This window comes from Triplophysa dalaica, chromosome 4, assembly GCF_015846415.1.
Source record: "Triplophysa dalaica isolate WHDGS20190420 chromosome 4, ASM1584641v1, whole genome shotgun sequence".
NCBI classification, from domain to species: Eukaryota; Metazoa; Chordata; class Actinopteri; order Cypriniformes; family Nemacheilidae; genus Triplophysa; species Triplophysa dalaica.
The window spans coordinates 7,462,755-7,483,231 of NC_079545.1; the positions used below are offsets into that span (position 1 = coordinate 7,462,755).

General features: G+C 42.8%; 2 protein-coding genes across 2 annotated transcripts; both read left to right on the forward strand.

Annotated features, from left to right (window-relative positions):
- The first annotated feature begins 590 nt into the window (after positions 1 to 590).
- Positions 591 to 3,777, forward strand: si:dkey-273o13.3 (uncharacterized). The gene is made up of 6 exons (XM_056746509.1): positions 591 to 677; positions 891 to 919; positions 1,863 to 2,024; positions 2,453 to 2,519; positions 2,698 to 2,802; positions 2,968 to 3,777. Coding segments are annotated over exons 2-6 (1,146 nt in total). The 5' UTR covers positions 591 to 677; positions 891 to 917.
- A 9,982-nt stretch (positions 3,778 to 13,759) lies between these two features.
- On the forward strand, positions 13,760 to 18,781 carry rom1a (retinal outer segment membrane protein 1a). The gene is made up of 4 exons (XM_056746515.1): positions 13,760 to 13,909; positions 17,218 to 17,648; positions 18,019 to 18,265; positions 18,572 to 18,781. Exons 1-4 carry the CDS (start codon positions 13,760 to 13,762, stop codon positions 18,779 to 18,781), a joined length of 1,038 nt encoding a protein of 345 aa, XP_056602493.1.
- The last annotated feature ends 1,696 nt before the right edge of the window (positions 18,782 to 20,477 follow it).

The following is a 20,477-nucleotide window of genomic DNA, read 5'->3' on the forward strand; positions in this document are numbered from 1 at the left end:
ACCATCACAAGTCTGAGAGTTATCCAAAAAGCCATGCTAACACACAACTACCCCATCATAAAGAAATTCACTCTATTTTACACTCAGATTCCCAAGATCACAGCCCATCACATTCAAAAGGACACCCTCACCATTCCCATCCAAAATCCCACCACAATTCTGACCCACAGTCCCAACACAAAAATAATTCAGACCATCCAGAGTCTTATCATCATCACCACCACTCCCATTTTGAACCCGGACAACACAATGATCACGAGCCCCTGGAATCTAACCATTTCCATTCAGAATTTCATGATGATCACTGTGTTGAATCTGGTCATCACCATTTTCACAAGCCTCAAGATACACGTCATCATTGCCCTTCAGATTTCCATCAGCATTTAAATTCCGAATCTAATCGCCATTCCCCAAATCAACATTGTGACAATGATGATCCTGATACCCATAGTCAGTTTTCCCCTTCAGTTCACCACTCAGATTCTGAATTGAACCACTGTCATTCCCATTTTAAAGAAGAAATTCACAACAACAATCACCCAACCCCTCTCCGTCACTCTCCAGTTGGCCAGCGGTCTACTTCTCCACATTCTAATGAGTATGATTCATCTGATAGTTCCATTACTCATGGTGACCCATCCCCAGTGAGCTTACAACGATCATCCTCATTCCCAAAGGTGGGTATTTAAATATTATTATTTTAGAATCAAAATGGCAAAGACTTCATTAACAAATCGTATTGTAACCATTTCCATACAAAGGTTTTGGTACAACCTCATCTGTTAATGCAGTTACTCTTATTTGTATAGTTTCTTTATCTTTAGTCAGCACAATTAATCCTTATATTCTATGTTTTCTTATTATTTGTGTTTGCTTTCATTATTGCACAGAAAAAGGATTCAGAACTGGCCAGGTTAATGTGAGTTCTGTTTGCATGTTTTTTCTGTTTGTTTGTTTGTTTGTTTGTTGTTGTTGTGTGTATATTGGTATCCTTATGCTGGAAACATTTTTAAAGTTTTTAAAATATCGGTTAAGTTAGAATTCATTCAGGAGAAGCAATTTGTCAGCAGAAGTCTGCTGTTGTGCGTAAGTCTGCTATTTACCCTGTTTACCTTGTTTTTACTGACAAGACTGTTGCCTGTTGGTAGTTAAGATTATTTGACACTCTCTTTCGCTCAACACGTTTTGGTCTAGCTGTTGTTGAAACTAGGAACTTTGCATTGGGACCTATTGTATTATTGCTGCTGCATGACATATTGCTTTATTGCACGCTGAACTCTCTGTAAGTCACTTTCGATAAAAGCGTCTGCTGAATGACTAAATGTGAATTGCACAGATCTTTTACAAAGCTCATCGCTCTGTAGAGCGAGGTGTGCTATGATTGGCCGGTTAACCAGTGCGTAGTGATTGGTCAAATACTGCAAGCATGTGATGTAAATGTAACCCCTCTTACCATATTTGGAACATCAGGTTCCAAAGCAATTGTATTGACAGGTACGCCCACCTTACTTGCATAAACATTTGGTAGGTCTTAGTCAAATAACACGACAAACTGAAGTAGAATTGTGGGGGTGTGGTTACACAAGGCGTTTCAGCCAGGTCCACTAGGTGAGCATTTGGTTTTAGAAAGAATGCATGTTTTGTACCGACAATTCAATTTTTGCAATTTCACATGTCTAATACATGCATGGGCAACTTATAACACACCAAAGACACAGAAAAAAACACATATTGTGGCATATGACCCCTTTAAACAATTTTCTCAGAGATAATATCCATACAGGCTGGTATAGTGTTAAATATGTTCATAAATATTGTCGACTTAATAGATATCTATTTGTCTCACAACCGCTCCTGTCTAGGATGCTACAGGAACAGAATGAGGTTCTACACCATAGCTTGCTGAAGACCACTAAGAAAATGGAATGTATGGGAGCTGAGTTCAAAACTGGCCATCAGCTCCTTGACTCTGAGTTACAAAGAACACGCATAGAACTTACCAGCTTAATGGACCGGTTTACTAGGTAAAGCATTAGATCAGAATTATAATGTTTTAACTTAAACTAGAGTGTACCATGTATCATAATACATGCGCCATATAATACAGTATTAGCTAAATAAATTATTATTATTATTAGCTGATGAATTTCCATAATTTGCAGCATGGAAATTAAGGATTTCCTTATGTTTGAGATGCAATCAATTTTATACCGATAAATAATTTTGTTGGTGGGAACAATAGAAAGAAAACTACTTGCGCTTCTGACAGATGAATTTACAATTTATTTTATGGACAAAACAAAACATGTGTTCCCTCAGCTTGTCACATACAGTAACAACAACATTTATGATTAAAAGTGCTACATTGCAACATTAAATATTCAGATGAACTCAAATAGATATATAAACAAATCTTTACATTATGTGACCTTCTTTGATTCTATTTCAACAGACTTCAAGATAAGTGCTCCAGCACGCAACAAACCAACCATCTTCTGGAGAACGAATTGAATTGTGTGGTAAAGTTCACAAAGTCTGCATTGTTTTTTAACCTAAATAATTTATCCCATTTATTTGACAGGTCATTTTGAGCACATTTGAGCAAAAACGTTTCAGTTAAAGAAGACAAAGCTGATACATTGATTTACTTAAGTAAGACTTTTTTTCTTTCAAATTGTATTATTGTTGCTAATTCAGGCACGTATGGATGGAGAGCGTGAAAGACTGAACCAGCGAATCTCAGAGCTCACAGAACAGCTGTCTGATGCAAAGACAACCATCCAAAGTCTAGAGACTATTAATGTGAGAGAATTTCCTTTTAAACTAAATGAAAACATTACTTTTATTATTGCAATTGAACCCACAATTATTGTGCTCTTGGTTTTGGATTGTTCATGATTTCTAAGATTGTTGTTAATGAGGATCAGATTGTTAATTGCTTAATTCAGTGATGTTGCTCTATACCAGGTGACTTCAATACTACAAGACGCCCTGGTGAAACATTTGAAGTCTGATGCTCCTATAACTCCACTCCCAGCTGCACACCCACCAGCTCAGTTCATGGATAATGACCATTATGACAAAGTCTCAATGACAGGGGATGACCAATCATTGGGCACGCTTCCAGAAGAGGAGGAATCTGATTGGTCAGAAATGGGGGAGGATGCACAGACCAATTTACCGAGGGGCTCACATGGAATTCATGAAAATTCATCATACGTGCAGTGGTTGCAGAGGCAAGCCTGCTGGGAGGGGACCCATCAGTTTGAGAAGGGGAATGGTGACACAGAGAGCGAATCCGGTGGCGAGGAGAACAACGATCACAATCATTCACATCCCCTACGGATTCCACATCTCAAGTTTACTGTTCACCCCGAAACCCTACCAGTTCCTGTTGCAGACGTCAGCCTAGCTCGCTTTAGGCAGAGCCCAGATGGCCCAGCTTCGGAGGTCTACCAGATCGTAGATGTGTGTAATCTAGGCTCCCCCATTCGCGTCCTTTCTGCTAGTCTAGAAGAGATTCATTCGATAGGATTACTAAAGCAGCAGCATCAAGAAGATCATCATGGTCAGTTGAGGAGCAATAAATCCTTGATGGACCTCCACCAATCACAAGTTAGTACCAGACATGCCTCATATGAGGATAACATTGTTTGCAATTGGAAAGATGCCAATAGCCAGAGTTCTGGAGAAGATGTTAATTGTGTGGTAGGTCTGGAGTCTGCTCAAAAAATGCTGAACCACTTTATTCATGATGGAGAGAGTACACACTTGTAACACGAGCATATGGGGTCGTGGAACACTGGGGTTATGAAGCTGTTTCAGGTGAACAATATTGCAATGTTAGCTAGACAGCTTTGCTGTTCGCAGAAAATACATCACACCAATGTATTTTTTCAAGCAAAATTTATTCTTAAGTACATTGTAATTATTAATGATTAGCAAGGTTAAGCAGTAATGTCTGACCTTGCTTTTTTATGTATAACCATAACAAAAATAGTATGTAGGTGGCTTCATTTAAGGTCAAAAAAAATATTTTAAGAGATCATTTCAGAGACCCCTTATCTGATTTGAAAGTTTACTATTATAGGTCTGTGTTTAGGTAAAATTATAATTTTGTTTTATTCATCAGATGTTGATTTGAAATGAAAATTTAGAGTGGTCTCTTAATTTATTCCGCAGCTGTATATTTTATATACACAGTATATTATAAAATAATAACAATAAGATCCTTCTCCAGCACCGCAGGGAGATCTGCTTTAATCTATTCCAGAAGAACAGCAATGTTCTTGACATGTTTGCTTTCAAAAAACTATTCAGACATATATTTTGTAATAGAAAGACGAAATTCATAAATCAATCAAGTTTGCCCAGTATTACATCAATTTAGAATAGAAATAACTGAAGCTTGAGTAAACTCATATTTCTTCAACATTTAGTGTTATAATATTTTATTGCTTCGCTGTTGGCTGTCGTTATACTCTGTTCTAAATTCTAAAGCTTTATGCAGCATGCATGATTGTACAAAGGCAGTAATAAGGGATAAATATGAAACGCAAATTTTAGATAAAGAAGAGATAGTGAGTAACTACTGGAGGCGAAGATTTATGGAGTTAACTATTTACAAAAAACGTTAAGCACTGCCAAATATTGTATATATAACTGTTAGAAAAGCAAAATATTGATCTAATATCAGTTGTGTTTAATGTTAAATGTTAGGATGTCAGCTTCCGTAGGATGGCAACCTGTGTAAAATGTATTGCTATGTTAATTAATAATGGAACAATTCTAAACACTGAGAAAAGTAAACATTATGGAATAGTTTCCTGGTGTTGCAGTATGTTTAATTGAATAAAATGGTACACTAGTATTTATTACCTGTATAATGCCTCTTATAGTACATGTATTACCTGTTGGACTGTATTATTTTTTTTGTTTATATAAATAAAAGTAAAGGTCAAAAAACATATTTCTCATCTCCTTGACAATAAATAAAAGTACAACAAACCAATTTCAGTCATTTTTAATTAACCAAGTACTATTTTATCAAATGATTTAAATCTATGTTGGAAACACACACACAGGTAGCACAGTTTCTCTGGAAAAGGACATGTTGCCTTTTTCAATTTTCTATAAATTCTATTAATTATTAAATAATTCATTTAACAACGTCATTTAACAAAGTCACATGCATTTATATTCATGGTTGCTGCAGCCAACAAACTGGATGTTTCTGAAAAGATGTTCTCTTATCGATCACATAATAGAGTAATTTACCTTCAACCTCAGCAGTGACAACAGACACTAGGAAAAAACTGAACTTCCCTTGGGTTCCAATTCATTGTAATACAAGTGGTATGTATGTCTTATAAAGCTTTCTGGTCGAAATAAACCAATTCTTCACTGTGTTTCGAACCATTTTGCTTGATGGTGGAAAAGCACATCTATAGACGTATTTTGAGCAGACGTTACGATTACATCACTGCCTTAGCTGGAGGGAAAACAAGGGGAGAACTTGAGTCATAGAAAAATCAGCGTAGAGTCGGCTACAGGTGTTTATAATATCATCTTGCTGTGTTTTTTAGTACCAGAATCTACAGATTGAAGGCTCTTATCTGACATTTTATCACATACCATTGCCAAATAAACGACGACAGTTGTAGTTCAACACAATTTAACTAGGGGACTTCACAGAAACGATCACCAAAGATGCTTGCATTTACAGCGCACACATCAGTAGCGAACCGTGACGTTTGAGCCTTGGCCCTCTGTGTACGCGCACCACCCCGCACAAGGTATTTTACCTTACTGTGCTTTCCTATAGAAGTGTGAATATATTATTATACCATCACACGTACCAGATAATACATTTACAATGCTACTCCAGACTTGAAACTCAACAAGCCGAAAACAGCAAGACAGTTATCCTCAAAATAACATGCAATACAAATACAAATCATTATTAAACATGTGCCTTATGATCAAAGTGTCAAGTGTATGTGCTCTTCAACTGAATAATGGACCATATGACAGACACTGCCTCCCAGTCTGATCATAAAACCAACACAGACTAACGTGCAAAATGCCATTTTAAAAAGCGACACCTCATGAGAGCGCTCTCAGCAAAGAAAACCGGTACTACAATAGCAGACAGTAAACAGAGAACCAGCAAATAAACTATGATTATAATAAATCTAATTATTAAAGAGGCTACGTTACAGTGAACTAAATGTATCTGACCTTTAATTTACCTTTTATCTGATAAAACTGTTATGCAGTCTAACACAATTCACAATATGTTAAATTTAAGACGGACCACAGTCAAAATTACTTGTCTCAAATAAATCTAATGTTAAACAACATAAACAAATGTGCACATCAGCAACTAGAATGAATTTAGGCACGAGGCCTTATAAATCCTTAATAACTTAAAATTTGACGATCAAATTACTTACATTTACATTAATGCATTTGGCAGAAGTGACTTACATTGCATTATCCTATACATTTATACTTAGGTATGTGCAATCCCCTGGTATCGAACCCACAAACCTGCGTTGTTAACGCAATGCTCTTTTCACTGATCTACAGGAAAGCTTGTTACTTGATAACAAAGTTTATCTACATGCTGTTTTGAATGACCTTTTCCGCATTTCTGCTTATTTTGCAGTTCTTGGCGATGTGCGAAACCAACTTTGTGTGCTTCTTCCGCTTTACGAGACTGTTGGGGAACAACCCCCCAGATGGCGGAAAGTTAGAAAAAAATAAAGCGCCTATTTAGAAAATGATATGATTGGTCAGTTTTACAGTCACTCAAAATGAATCTAAATCAAAATTAATTTTACCCAAAGTTAAAGAGTGAAAACGTCTTGGTTACGTATGTAACCTCAGTTCCCTGATGGAGGGAACGAGACGTTGTGTCGAGAACGACAGATGGGGTTCGCCCTTGAGAACCAATCAACTCTGACTACTATAGAAAAGGCCAATGAAATTTGGCGAATGCAATTTGCATGCGGGACTCCGCCCCCGGAAATCCGGTATAAAAGGAGGCCGGCGTGCAGCATTCACTTACCTTTTGTTCTGAAGAGCCTGAGACCTCTCAAACTGCAGCAGAATACGATACGTGTTCGTGGCATAAGGGACACAACGTCTCGTTCCCTCCATCAGGGAACTGAGGTTACATACGTAACCAAGACGTTCCCTTTCTGTCGGTCTCTCGACGTTGTGTCGAGAAAGACAGATGGGGTTGCCTATGGAAAACGCCACAACGCTGTATCGCGTCACAATCTCTAGCGAAGCGACGGTAACAAGCCTGGGCTGTGTCATCTCGAAGCTTTCGTGAGACTGTAACCTTCCAGTGTGGTGGTCGGGGGGTTCCAGAGCTTTCTTGGAGAAAGATGGGTACAGCCCTGACCGGTAACTTTCACGGACGGGGCCTTAGCTCTCTATAGGCGAGAGGCCGTCCGGATCAGTTTACACCGGGTAAGCGCGACTCTTAATCAGAGAAGCGCTACAGAGGCCACCTCCTACCCGTGGGGAGGAATATGGTGGATAAAAGTATGGTCTCGTCCTTGGAGGAGAACGCATGGAATGTGCGGACTGGGTAGTTAACCGCGAGGTGGAGGTCCACCTGGGGAAGTTCATGGGTTACCATGTGTGGGAACCATAGTCATGAGAGTATAGCAGACGGAACAACCCACGGTGGGGGTGTTGCTGCGTCTGACAGCACCAGGCCGGTTAGAACTATCTGTGATAGGTCATATGGTATCCCAGCCTAAGGGAAAGGTTGCTCTGCCCAACCAATCCGCAGGGGGTGCTTTGCTTAGTGATGGATGGAATGCCTGTTCTTAACCAGAGTCTGGGTAAGAAGGGAGGCTGGTGAAGTACCAATTTCCTTAGCCATGTGATAGGGTAAGAAGAAAAGGTATATATAGCACACTGACCCAACCTGCTAGAGGGTGGGATGATGCTTTCGCAGGCATACGCCCTCCCAGATGCCAGTCCTACATGTCGCCACGTAGGACGTGGGCTGACACCGGGTTTACGCGAAGATTGTAAAACCTTGCGAAGGTGGTGGGCGTAGCCCAACCCGCAGCCCTACAAATGTCTGCTAGAGACGCGCCTCTGGCCCATGAGGAGGCCAGACCCCGTGTGGAGTGAGCCGTAACCGACAGTGGGCATGGGAGATTCTGTGATCGGTATGCCGTCGTAACGGCATCCACGATCCAGTGCGCTAATCTCTGCTTGGAGACAGCCTTCCCCTTCTGCTGTCCTCCAAAACAGACAAAGCGCTGGTCAGAGCTGCGGAAGCTCTGTGTGCGGTCTAAGTAGAGGCGGAGTGCGCGTACTGGACACAACACGGACCGGGTTGGGTCTTCCTCCCCGATGGGGAGCGCCTGCAAGTTCACCACTTGGTCCCGAAAGGGAGTAGTGGGAACTTTGGGCACGTATCCGAGCCTGGGTCTCAGGACAACGTGAGAGTTACCAGGCCCGAATTCAAGGCAATCCGGGGACACAGAGAATGCTTGGAGGTCCCCTACCCTCTTGAAGGAGGCGAGCGCCAACAGAAGGGCCGTCTTACTCGTCAGGTGAGGAAGATCGGAAGCTTCAAGGGGCTCGAAGGGAGGCCTGGATAGGCCCCCCAGGACCACGTTAAGGTCCCAAGAGGGTACGGAGCGGAGACGAGGCGGGTTCCGCCTTCTCGCGCCCCTTAGGAACCTGGTGATCAGGTCGTGTTGTCCTAGAGACCTTCCATCTACTGAGTCGTGATGAGAGGCAATTGCGGCTACATACACTTTCAGCGTGGAAGGGGAGATGTTAGTCTCCAATTTCTCTTGTAGGAAGGACAACACGATACCGATCGAGCATCTCTGTGGGTCTGCTCCTTGGGAGAGACACCAGGATGAGAAGAGGCGCCATTTGTAAGCGTATAACCGCCTAGTGGATGGCACTCTGGCCTGTGCAATGGTTTCAGCCACAGCGGGGTGTAACCTGCTCAGGATCTCCTCGTCCCGTCCAGAGACCAGACATGGAGGTTCCAGAGGTCTGGTCTGGGATGCCATAACGTGCCCATCCCCTGAGAGAGCAGGTCCTCTGTCAGGGGAATGGGCCAGGGGGGAGCTGTTGTCAAGAGCATCAGCTCCGAGAACCAAGTGCGGTTGGGCCAGTACGGCGCAACCATTAACACTTGTTGCTCCTCTTCCCTGACCTTGCACAGTGTGTGTGCAAGGAGGCTCACTGGGGGGAAGGCGTACTTCCGCTTGTCCCGCGGCCAGCTGTGCGCAAGGGCATCCGTGCCGAGGGGAGCCTCGGTCAGGGCGTACCAAAGCGGACAATGGGTGTTGTCTCGGGAGGCAAAGAGGTCTATCTGTGCCTGGCCGAACTGTACCCAAATGAGCTGAACTGCGCGGGGGTGGAGTCGCCACTCTCCGCAGGGCGTGTACTGGCGAGAGAGCGCGTCGGCTGTCTCGTTTAGTACGCCTGGGATGTGTGTGGCCCGCAGGGAGCGGATCACCTGCTGACTCCAGAGGAGGAGGCGTCGGGCAAGTTGTGTTAGCTGCCGAGAGCGTACGCCACCCTGGCGATTGATATACGCTACGGCTGCCGTACTGTCCAGGCGGACCAGTACGTGCTGGCCCTGCACCAGAGGCCGGAGCCTTCTCAGTGCAAGCAGCCCCGCCCACAACTCTAGGCAATTGATATGCCAGCGCAGCCGGGGGCCCGTCCAGCGCCCCGCTACTTCGTGCCCGTTGCACACTGCACCCCAACCCTGCAGCGAGGCATCTGTTGTCACCACAACGTGCCTCGTAATCTGCCCGAGGGGAACTCCCGCTCGGAGAAAGGTCATGGAAGACCATGGGTTTAGAGTGCGTCGGCAGACAGGAGTTACCACCATACGCCTGTTGCCGGTGTGCCACGCCGTCCTCGGAACTCGACTCTGTAGCCAATGCTGAAGCGGTCGCATGTGCATCAATCCGAGGGGTATTACCCCCGCGGAAGACGCCATGTGTCCCAGGAGCCTCTGAAATTGTTTCAGGGGGACCGCCGACTGCCTGAAGTGTTCCAGGCAGTTCAACATTGACTGGGCGCGTGCTGCGGACAGCTGCGCCGTCATGGTGACAGAGTTGAGTTCCATACCGAGAAAGAGGATGCTCTGCACTGGGGAGAGTTTGCTCTTTTCTCGGTTGACCTGAAAGCCCAATCGATCTAGGTGCCGGAGCACCATGTCCCTCTGCGTACACAACAGATCTCGCGAGTGCGCCAAGATAAGCCAGTCGTCGAGATAGTTGAGTATTCGCACGCCCCTCTCCCGGAGAGGAGAAAGGGCGGCCTCCACGATCTTCGTAAAGACTCGTGGAGACAGGGACAGACCGAAGGGGAGGACTCTGTACTGATATGCCCGACCCTCGAAAGCGAACCGTAGGAACGGTCGGTGTCGAGGAAGAATCGAGACATGAAAGTAAGCGTCCTTCAGGTCGATTGCCACAAACCAATCCTGACACCTGATAGATGTCAGGATGCGCCTCTGGGTTAGCATCCTGAAAGGCAGCTTGTGAAGGTGCCTGTTCAGGGTACGTAAGTCCAGAATGGGGCGCAACCCTCCGTCTTTCTTTGGAACGATGAAGTACGGGCTGTAAAACCCGCTGTACATCTCGGCTTGTGGGACGGACTCGATCGCCTGTTTCGCCAGGAGGGTGGAGACCTCTGCCCGAAGCACGGAGGCGTCTCTGCCTCTGAGAGAGGGGGAGATGATGCCCCGGAACTTGGGAGGGGCCCTGGCGAACTGGATCGAGTAGCCGAGACGGACCGTCCGCATTAGCCACCGAGACAGTGTGGGCAACTTTTGCCAAGCTCCCATGGACTGTGACAGGGGGACCAAGGGGACGGTCTGCTTCATCATTCCGACCGAGGGTGGTTCGTTGGCAGGCAGAGCCAACCGCATGTCGCGGAGGTTTCCCCGGAGGGATGGTTGACTCCGCCTTTTTGCCTGCCTGGCGGGACAACGGCACGCACTGTCGGTTTGAGAGTGGTGACAGTTGTCGCATGTGTACGGCCTCACACCTCGCCAGGGTGTGAGGTCGGTTCGCCGAGCACAGTCCGGTGGAGTGTGCGATCGGCTGGAATGAACGCCCGGGGAAAGCAACTCTCTTTGTGAGTAAGTGGGCGCCAGGCCCTGAAAAGGGGAGCAGGTGGTGCGCGGGAACTCGGAGGCCTGGGGGCGGCCGAGTCGCGACGCGGTAAGATATGGCTTATAGCCTCCGTCTGCTCCTTCACCGCCGAGAACTGCTGTGCGAAGCTCTCGACGGTGTCACCAAACAGCCCACCCTGCGAGATGGGTGCGTCGAGAAAGCGGACTTTCTCGGCGTCACTCATTCTCGCAAGGTTGAGCCAGAGGTGTCTCTCCTGGACCACCAGAGTGGACATCGTCCGACCCAGGGCCCGCGCCGTCACCTTAGTCGCCCGTAGAGCGAGGTCAGTGGCGGCACGGAGTTCCTGCATAACACCTGGGTCGGCCCTGCCCTCGTGGAGCTCTATCAACGCCTTAGCCTGGTGGACCTGCAGGATGGCCATGGCGTGGAGAGAGGAGGCGGCCTGGCCCGCAGCACTGTAAGCCTTCGCCACCAGGGATGCCGAAGTCTTACAGGCTTTGGACGGAAGGCGAGGCCGGGTCCTCCAGGTGGCGGCCGTCTGCGGGCACAGGTGCACCGCAATCGCCCGTTCCACCTGGGGGACATCGACGTAGCCCTTGGCCGCCCCACCATCGAGGGAGGTGAGGGAGGCGGAGCTGGACTGAGAGGAGCGAGCCGTGAGTGGGGCGCTCCATGTCCGACACAGCTCCTCATGCACCTCCGGGAAGAATGGAACCGGGGGTGGGCGTGGCTTGACACCACGATCCGACCCCAGAAACCATGTGTCCAACCGCGAGCGTTGGGGTAGAGGCAGTGTCGTACACTGCAACCCAATGCTCGCGGCAGCCCGGGTTAGCATGGCCGACATCTCAACGTCTGCTTCCTCCAGAGCTTGGCCCCCCGTAGGGGGAAGCTCGGATTCGTCATTGTCGGATGCCAGCAAATCTCCCTCCGATGCTGGGATAGACATCTCATCTTCGCCACGCCCCGTTTCCGAGTGCGTGGATGAGGATCCGGACGGTATGCCACCGCCGGTTGGGGAACGGTCAGAAGAGCGTGCTGGGGTGTGAACGGCCCGTGAGCGCTTGGCTGGCGGGTTGACGCTCACAGTAGCCCCCGAATCACTAACGCTGCTAACACGAGAGGACATCGGGGCCGTAGCCACAGATGCCACAACCCTGGTAGCAGACGAAATGTTGGCTGGTTCCCGGAGGAAGACAGCCAACCGTGACCGCAACTTCTGCATGACAATCTGCCCGCAGTGCGGGCAAGATGTGTCAACGAACGCTGCTTCAGCGTGCTGGACGCCCAGACACCTAACACAGCGATCGTGTCCATCCCCCTCCTCGATGAGGGTACCGCACCCAAGAGAACAGCGGGACATGCTGCGCTGTAGAGTGCCGAGTCCTGAAAAGGACTTTTTGGAAATAGCTCTGACACCACTGGAACCACCGAGACGCCCAGGGGAAGGTCGCTGCAGGAAGGGACGATCCGCTGCAACACGTCGAAGATCCGGTAGTGAAGTTTGAAGAGGATTTGAGAATCCTGAGATGTAATCATGAGCGATGGCTCTGAAGAACAAAAGGTAAGTGAATGCTGCACGCCGGCCTCCTTTTATACCGGATTTCCGGGGGCGGAGTCCCGCATGCAAATTGCATTCGCCAAATTTCATTGGCCTTTTCTATAGTAGTCAGAGTTGATTGGTTCTCAAGGGCGAACCCCATCTGTCGTTCTCGACACAACGTCGAGAGACCGACAGAAAGGGAACTGGGGAAGAAACAGAGCAAAAGAATTCATGAAATATCATAATGTTACACAGTGCATCAAAATGCAAAGTCATCAGTTTGTCTAAACGAATACTGAACGTTTGAATATTTTACGCACCATTTACACGTGGTAAGGAGCAGGTGCAAATGTCTTTGATACCAACTAACATTTTGAAAATACAAACATTTTCAGGACTCCGACAATTTACGTCAGAACAACTTCACGAACGATTTACACAATTTCTCAGATTCACTCAGAAATTTCTCAGAGTCTGGCTATCATAACCCTTGCAATAGCTTCCTTGTTGTTCATCGTCTTTTTCCTTAATTTCTGTGACGCAGTGCAAGGATGCTTGCTTTGCTGAGCAGACAGTGGCCTTGTTTCCCATTGGAGAGAGCAGTTGTAATAGGATAGGTTGGGATTACAGGTAAGATGTCCAAGACCTCAAACTTTGGCTAAATCCAGTGTGTCTCACCAAACCACGGAGATGGAGGTATAAGGGCACCATTCTCACCTTGAGTGGCCATCTGACTTTTATCATCTCTTTGGGAATCACCATTAAAACATCTGGACTGACCTTTGCTAACGGTTTTAGTGACCGCAAAATAAAACACAATAAAGACTGCGTTGTTTGGATGAAATCGTTCTGATCTCATATTCGCAAAAGGAAAGCCACGGACTGCACAACGTTATTTCCTTTGTCAAGGAACATCTGAAGCTCTGACAGTTTCAATTTCTTAACAAGCAGCCTAAATCTCAAGACATCTTTTACAGTCTGACCACATTTGAAGCCTTTGAGTTCTTCTTTCCCTCACTTTCAGAGGTTACTTTACTTCAACTGTCCTTCAAAATATTTTTTCAACATGGTCGTGGGCAAGATGAAGTTAACTTTCCAGAAAAGGGTAAAGCTGGTCCAGGGTTTGGGGTTGCTGTCATGGCTGGCAACACTGTGTGGAGCAATTACCTTCACTTTAGGATGCTTCCTAAAGACTGAGTTTCGAAGAAGAAGCGAGGTATTCTTTCACATTTACCTAAATTATAAGCATAAAATCTATATGTACTACAAATGCAATAAATGTTTTACAAGGGTTGTTATTATCTGTAGAAATATCTGAGTGGGATTAACCTATGTGAATATAAATATCATCTAAGTAGGTCATAATAGGCTTAAGGAATTGTTCTTTGGAACTGAGCTCCTCAACATTCTAGATGTGTCATTATCAACCTTCTGAATATATGCTGCTTTCCTGTAGCTCATTTGATAGAGCATTGTGTTAGAAACGCAAAGTTGTGAATTCAATCGCAGGAATCTACAAAGTGATAAAAGAGATGTATAGACTAAATACACTGTGTTTTTTTGAAGCAATACTGTTTGTTTTCACGTTTCAAGGAGGAAAAAACTCAGCCCGGTTCACATTACAAGCGACAAATCGAAATGATCCCGTTAATTTTAATGGAGAGCTGGTGACTTCCAGTGAGAGGAGTAGTAGCAAGTTAGCAATGACTGACCATATTGCCATATGACTGACAGGTAAAGCAACCAATCACGTTTCGTCTTGTGCCAAGTCATGTATAGATTTATTGTAATCTCTCCGAAGTAACACACAGGTGTAGATCTACAAATGTGTAAATGTTGATTAGAACTTTATGCCGTGAACCTCACATACATTTAAGATTTAATTGTTTAGTAGATCGTGATGAATTCTTATAGGAACCATTGTAAACACAACAGCTTTTTTCGTAGTTCAAACGGCTTCATGTTGTGTCCCGGCTGAGCGTTTAAGAATGCAACACGCATGTCTCCTTGAAATCCTGTGAAATTCAACCAATCAGAAGACGACTTTAAATGTGCTGAAGTGTTTCCAGAAAAGTGTGCCTTATGCATTAGACGTTTAGCCAACGCTCCGTGGGCGTCACGTCTGAGGCTGAGACTAAGCGACGCACAGTGACTAAGTCTCTGCAGGCTATCACTGCAAGTAAACGTTTTCTCTAGCTCTCAATGAGACTTTTGCACCTGTTATCAGGTAGTTTGGCCCAACTGCTCCAGCTGTCTCAGGTTTCATGGGTGCCTTCTCCAGACTGCAAGTTTCTGCTCTTTCCATAAATGTTCGATAGGATTCAGATCAGAAAGCTACTTCAGAATAGTCCAATGCTCTGTTCTTATCCATTCTTGGGTGATTTTAGCTGTGTGTTTTGGGTCATCACCCTGTTGGAGGACCCATGACCTGCGACTGAGACAGAGCTTTCTGACACTGGGCAGTACCCTTCACTTGAGAATGCCTTGATAGTCTTGAGATTTCATTGTGCCCTGCTCAGGCAACCTGTGCCAGATGCAGCAAAGCAGTCCTTAAACATAACCAAGCCTTTACTGCATTTATGGGTAACACTTTATAATAACTGCACGCTATGAATCATTAGTTAAGCATCAGTATATAGTTAATTAATCATTTATGAAGCATTGGCCCCACATTAATAGACATAAGTAAGCAGTTTATAAATACAGCTATAAATGCTTTGTTCTTGATTTATAAGCATGTATATAATATGCTTAATAATCAAATTTTCATACTTTATTAAGGATGAATTCATCATTTCTAAACTAAGGATTACATTACTTACAAACCAGTTAGTTAGGAGTTGTCAGTGGTTCATGAGATCATTTAGAAAGTGTAAGTAAATGATTAATAAACTCTTTGAATGCACATGTATACATCTTATTATTCTGACATATAGTAACAGTTATACTTAATTTGTTAATAAATGCTTTTTTAACACACATTCCTGCTGTAATTCATGATTAATTAAGATAGTTATAAAACATTTACTAGTTGTCAGTTAACTATTTTTGTGAGCTCATCTAAAGTGAGGACTATGTATGCCTTGTAGAGCATTTACAAATGACAGTTAAAGGCTCAGTTATCTTCTAAACAGAAATAGGAAAAACACAACACAGAGGGATTCAGAACATAGAAATATTTATTTCAAGATGCGAAAGAAATTAATCTGTACAACTGTAAATATTAATGAATATAAAACGATTTAATATAAAATAAAAAATAAACCTCTGCAAAATTAAAATTGTACAACCGAACATATAAATTAACATTAAATGAATTTATATAAGATGAAAAATAATCTTCTGAATTTTTTTTAATTCCTGCACACCTCCAGAAAAAATATAACCGTGAAGTGATATGCAACTCTCATTTGTAAACGCTTTACAAGGCATACATAGTCCTCACTTTAGATGAGCTCACAAAAAATAGTTATCTAACAACTAGTAAATGTTTTATAACTACCTTAATTAATCATGAATTACAGCAGGAATGTGTGTTAAAAAAACATTTATTAACAAATTAAGTAACTGTTACTATATGTCAGAATAATAAGATGTATAAATGTGCATTCAAAGAGTTTATTAATCATTTACTTACACTTTCTAAATGATCTCATGAACCACTGACAACTCCTAACTAACTGGTTTGTAAGTAATGTAATCCTTAGTTTAGAAATGATGAATTCATCCTTAATAAAGTATGAAAATTTGATTATTAAGCATATTATATACATGCTTATAAATCAAGAACAAAGCATTTATAGCTGTATTTATAAACTGCTTACTAATGTCTATTAATGTGGGGCCAATGCTTCATAAATGATTAATTAACTATGTACTGATGCTTAACTAATGATTCATAGCGTGCAGTTATTATAAAGTGTTACCCATTTATGGTGTTCACTGCTTTGAAAGCTTGTTTTTTTCATCTGTGAACATAGAGTTGATTTGACAAATTGTTTTATAAAACTCTAAAACTGTTCAAAACATACATTTGTATCATGTAATATATAAAAAAGCATTAAATTTTTATTTTGCTCTTGATAAGCGTAATTGTTAAAGAAAAAGGCTTTTCAGTTAGATAGAAATATTACCAATTTCCATTAAAAGCGTTTAAATATAAAGTGTATCTTTTATATATATAAATACACATACATACGTATTACATACTGTATATATTTATATAAACTTTATATACACTATGTAAAAATACGTACTGTATATATATGGGATTTCCAAATCCAGAACATTCTGATGCAGATCAACTTTTCAAACAACTGGGCCCTGATGGTGGCATTTTTAATGCAGGTTAAAGATCAGGTTGGACCATATAATAAATCTAGCATGTTTTCAGCTTTAATTAATCAAATAATTTATCAAGTTTACAGGTTTGAGTCAACAAACTCAATAAGCCAGACGTCATGTAGACACTGGGTATAATGCAAACTTCAAATAGTTTGACATCAACAAACTCATGTCTTTTAGGTAATGGACAACACAGATATCCACTGTGTACCCAACACCTTAATGATTGTGGGCCTGGCATCGATGGGCATTAATTACTTTGCTGGTCGGATTTGCCAGGATGCCCTAGATGCTGGTCGTTTTCCACGATGGAAGACCTTCCTAAAGCCCTTTTATGGATGCTCAATATTCGTCACCACCCTTATGTTGATAGCAGTTATCCTGAGTTACGTCATGAAGGGCAGCCTTGAGTCTTCACTGAAGATCGGGTTAAAGAATGGCATCCGCTTCTACAAGGACACTGACACCCCAGGTCGCTGCTTCCAAAAGCAGACCATTGACCACCTTCAAATGGAGTTCCAGTGCTGTGGTAACAATGACTATAAGGATTGGTTTGAGGTGCAGTGGATAAGCAACCGCTACTTGGACTTCAGCTCAAAGGAAGTCAAGGAGTGAGTCAAAGCCAGTGCCAGTTAAAAGTCATCTGTCTTAACATCCATAGTTCAGTTTATAAAATTTTCTGATTTGGGTATGTGCTTTGGGTAAGTGCCAAGGAAACACATTTGTGATGCATTTGTAATATCAGAGGTAGGATGTTATCAGGATTCCTGTGTCTATTGTAAAAAATATTACAGTTGTTTGTCTCAACATTTTGTGAGAGCACAATACATTTAAATCTTTAAAGCGATCACAAGGAACTGTAGAGATTTTAAAGGTTCCATTGATGACTTTGTGAGTAGTTGCCTAACTTAGAACCAACCCATACAATTTATAGTTTGAAATTTGTTTTCATCTTATTTTTTTCATTTTTTGATTCCCCAGCCGCATTAAGAGCAATGTGGATGGCCGCTACTTGGTTGATGGTGTGCCTTTCAGTTGCTGTAATCCTAGATCCCCCAGACCTTGTATCCAATACAAAATCACCAACAACACTGCCCACTACAACTATGACCATCACACCGAGGAACTCAACATCTTCATTGGTGGTTGCAGAGAAGCCCTGGTCAACTATTACATGGGGCTGATGAATACAATTGGTGGTGTAGTACTGTCTGTCTTTCTCATCCAGGTGAACTGCTGATTCTGAGAAACAAGATAGTATTTTCTTACTATATTTACTAGCTTTTTTTGGAGTTACTTGTATTATAATGTATGCTGCACAATTTTTAATTCATACAACACCATCATTCATTAAACTATACAGATAGACATGCTGAAATACATTTGTACTAGGTGTAAAAGTTCCATTTAAACTTTAAAAAACCTTAAAATCTTGGTGAACTGCTACTAGCTGTATTTCTGTTTATCTGTGAATGTTAATAGTTACATTTTGGAGTATTATTCTCTTACCACCTCAATGACCTCTCGTTTACAGAGCTCAGTTCTGGCTAGTTTACGCCTACTGCAGACTTCTATGGAGGCCGTTGCAGGACAGGAGAATGTAGAGATCGAAACCGAAGGCTACTTGCTAGAAAAGGGAGTGAAGGAGACCCTCATGGAGTATTTGGATCCTGTGCTGAAACTTATGTGGCTGAACCAGGTAACCTCTCCTGAGGACACTGGAACAAAAAACGCCGACAGCTAAAGAGCCAGATATATCTCAAATTCTTTCAAGTGTGAGCTGATATGAGTCCTCTGTGCTGTCAACTATATAACACTTTAGTCTTACATAATAAAACCTGAATATTTAAAACATTTCTATAATTGTTACCCTTATGAATTTGTTATTTTCAGCATATCAGTCTCAGTGATATCAATTCTGAAACACATTACCTCTCACTCCACATTGGTCAAGGCATATATGCGATTCCTATACTTGGGGTGGGTAAATTATATTTTGATCATACATCTAAAGCAGAGCCAAACTCAGTCCTTGAGGTCCACTGTCCTCCAGATTTTAGCTTCAACCCTCATCAAACACACACGAACCAGCTTATCAAGGTCTCAATTTATAGTTTCCAGGGAGGTGATGAATCAAATTGAAGCCAAAATCTGTACGATAGTGCCAGTGGCCCCCCAGGACTGGATTTAGGCACCCCAATCCTTAATGTCCTTATGCTTTTAATGTATGAGTGAGCAGTCGTCTTCATGACTGAAGGTCCCATTACATTTATACCCAAATTACGTCATATCTTAAAAAGTATCTGACTTTGTAATAAAGCATGTTTTGTAGTACTTCCACTGGATATTTCAAAAACAAGCAAAAAAATATTATTATTTTCCATGTGTAATTGGCTGATTGTATCGCACAATATTTTCACTTTTATTGTCATACAATCTCCATGAATGTTGCATCAAGGACACAATATTAAACAAATGATTCTGTATTAAACACATCAATTTTTTTATCAGCATAAATGTATAGTAAATGTCAAGATGATGTAGACAATGCTCAATGCTCTGCTAAAAAACAAAATTGCAATTGTGATAAATCTGACCTAAATCTAATAAATCTGTTGTTTCAAACACCTTTGTTGTGACTTGCCATTTGTGGAAATAGATGCATGTTGTATGTATCCTGCTTCGATCTTTTTATTGACTGTCTTGCACAATTTCTGATGCACACATCCACATATTCACATGATCAGACAATCAGGTAGCGCACACACACACAATTAGTTTCTATCTTTTATGGGGTTTCCATAGACACTTTTTTTCTACTGTACAACCTGTATATTCTATCCCCTAACCCCTCACCCTACCCATACAAACATTTAACCTTTCTGCATTTTTACCTTTTCAAATAAATATGATTTAATTTGATTTATAGTGTTTATAGCCCCCACAAGGTCTGCTTTTACTATCTTTGTGGAGACATTTGACCCCCACACCAGGACCACACACACGCACACAAAGGTAGCCTAGGTACAAAGAGGCAGGTAACAGATACTGGAGGATATAACTGGAAGCCCTGTGTTGCTATGTCCTCTGACCTGACACATCTCAATCTGCACTAATCTGTTAATTCACAAACTGCTGTACAAGCACTTGCACTCATTGTATCCGATTAATCTTAACCCCGAGTTGGGATTTTAGATAAACCATAATATACTGTATGTTGATCAATATATTTCCGTCCTTTCTAATAGTTCTGCAATAAAATCTCATGTACAAACATCTATGTGCCTCATAAACCACACAATTGCTTAATTACCCAACTTTTGGTTAAGGGTGGTTATCTATTCAGTTAGACATCTTTTCCTTTTGCAGTGAGAGTCAAAAGGTGGTTAACAAACAAAATACAACTTGAGCGGTTAAGAGGTTGTCAGTTAAAATCGGGC

Coding starts and splice junctions, on each gene's coding strand:
- si:dkey-273o13.3 (XM_056746509.1), top strand. Junction 2,025..2,452: donor TTAATGGACCGGTTTACTAG/GTAAAGCATTAG, acceptor CTATTTCAACAG/ACTTCAAGATAAGTGCTCCA. Junction 2,803..2,967: donor AAAGTCTAGAGACTATTAAT/GTGAGAGAATTT, acceptor GCTCTATACCAG/GTGACTTCAATACTACAAGA.
- rom1a (XM_056746515.1), top strand. CDS start 13,760: ATGGTCGTGGGCAAGATGAAGTTAACTTTCCAGAAAAGGGTAAAGCTG. Junction 13,910..17,217: donor AGTTTCGAAGAAGAAGCGAG/GTATTCTTTCAC, acceptor CATGTCTTTTAG/GTAATGGACAACACAGATAT. Junction 17,649..18,018: donor AGCTCAAAGGAAGTCAAGGA/GTGAGTCAAAGC, acceptor TTGATTCCCCAG/CCGCATTAAGAGCAATGTGG.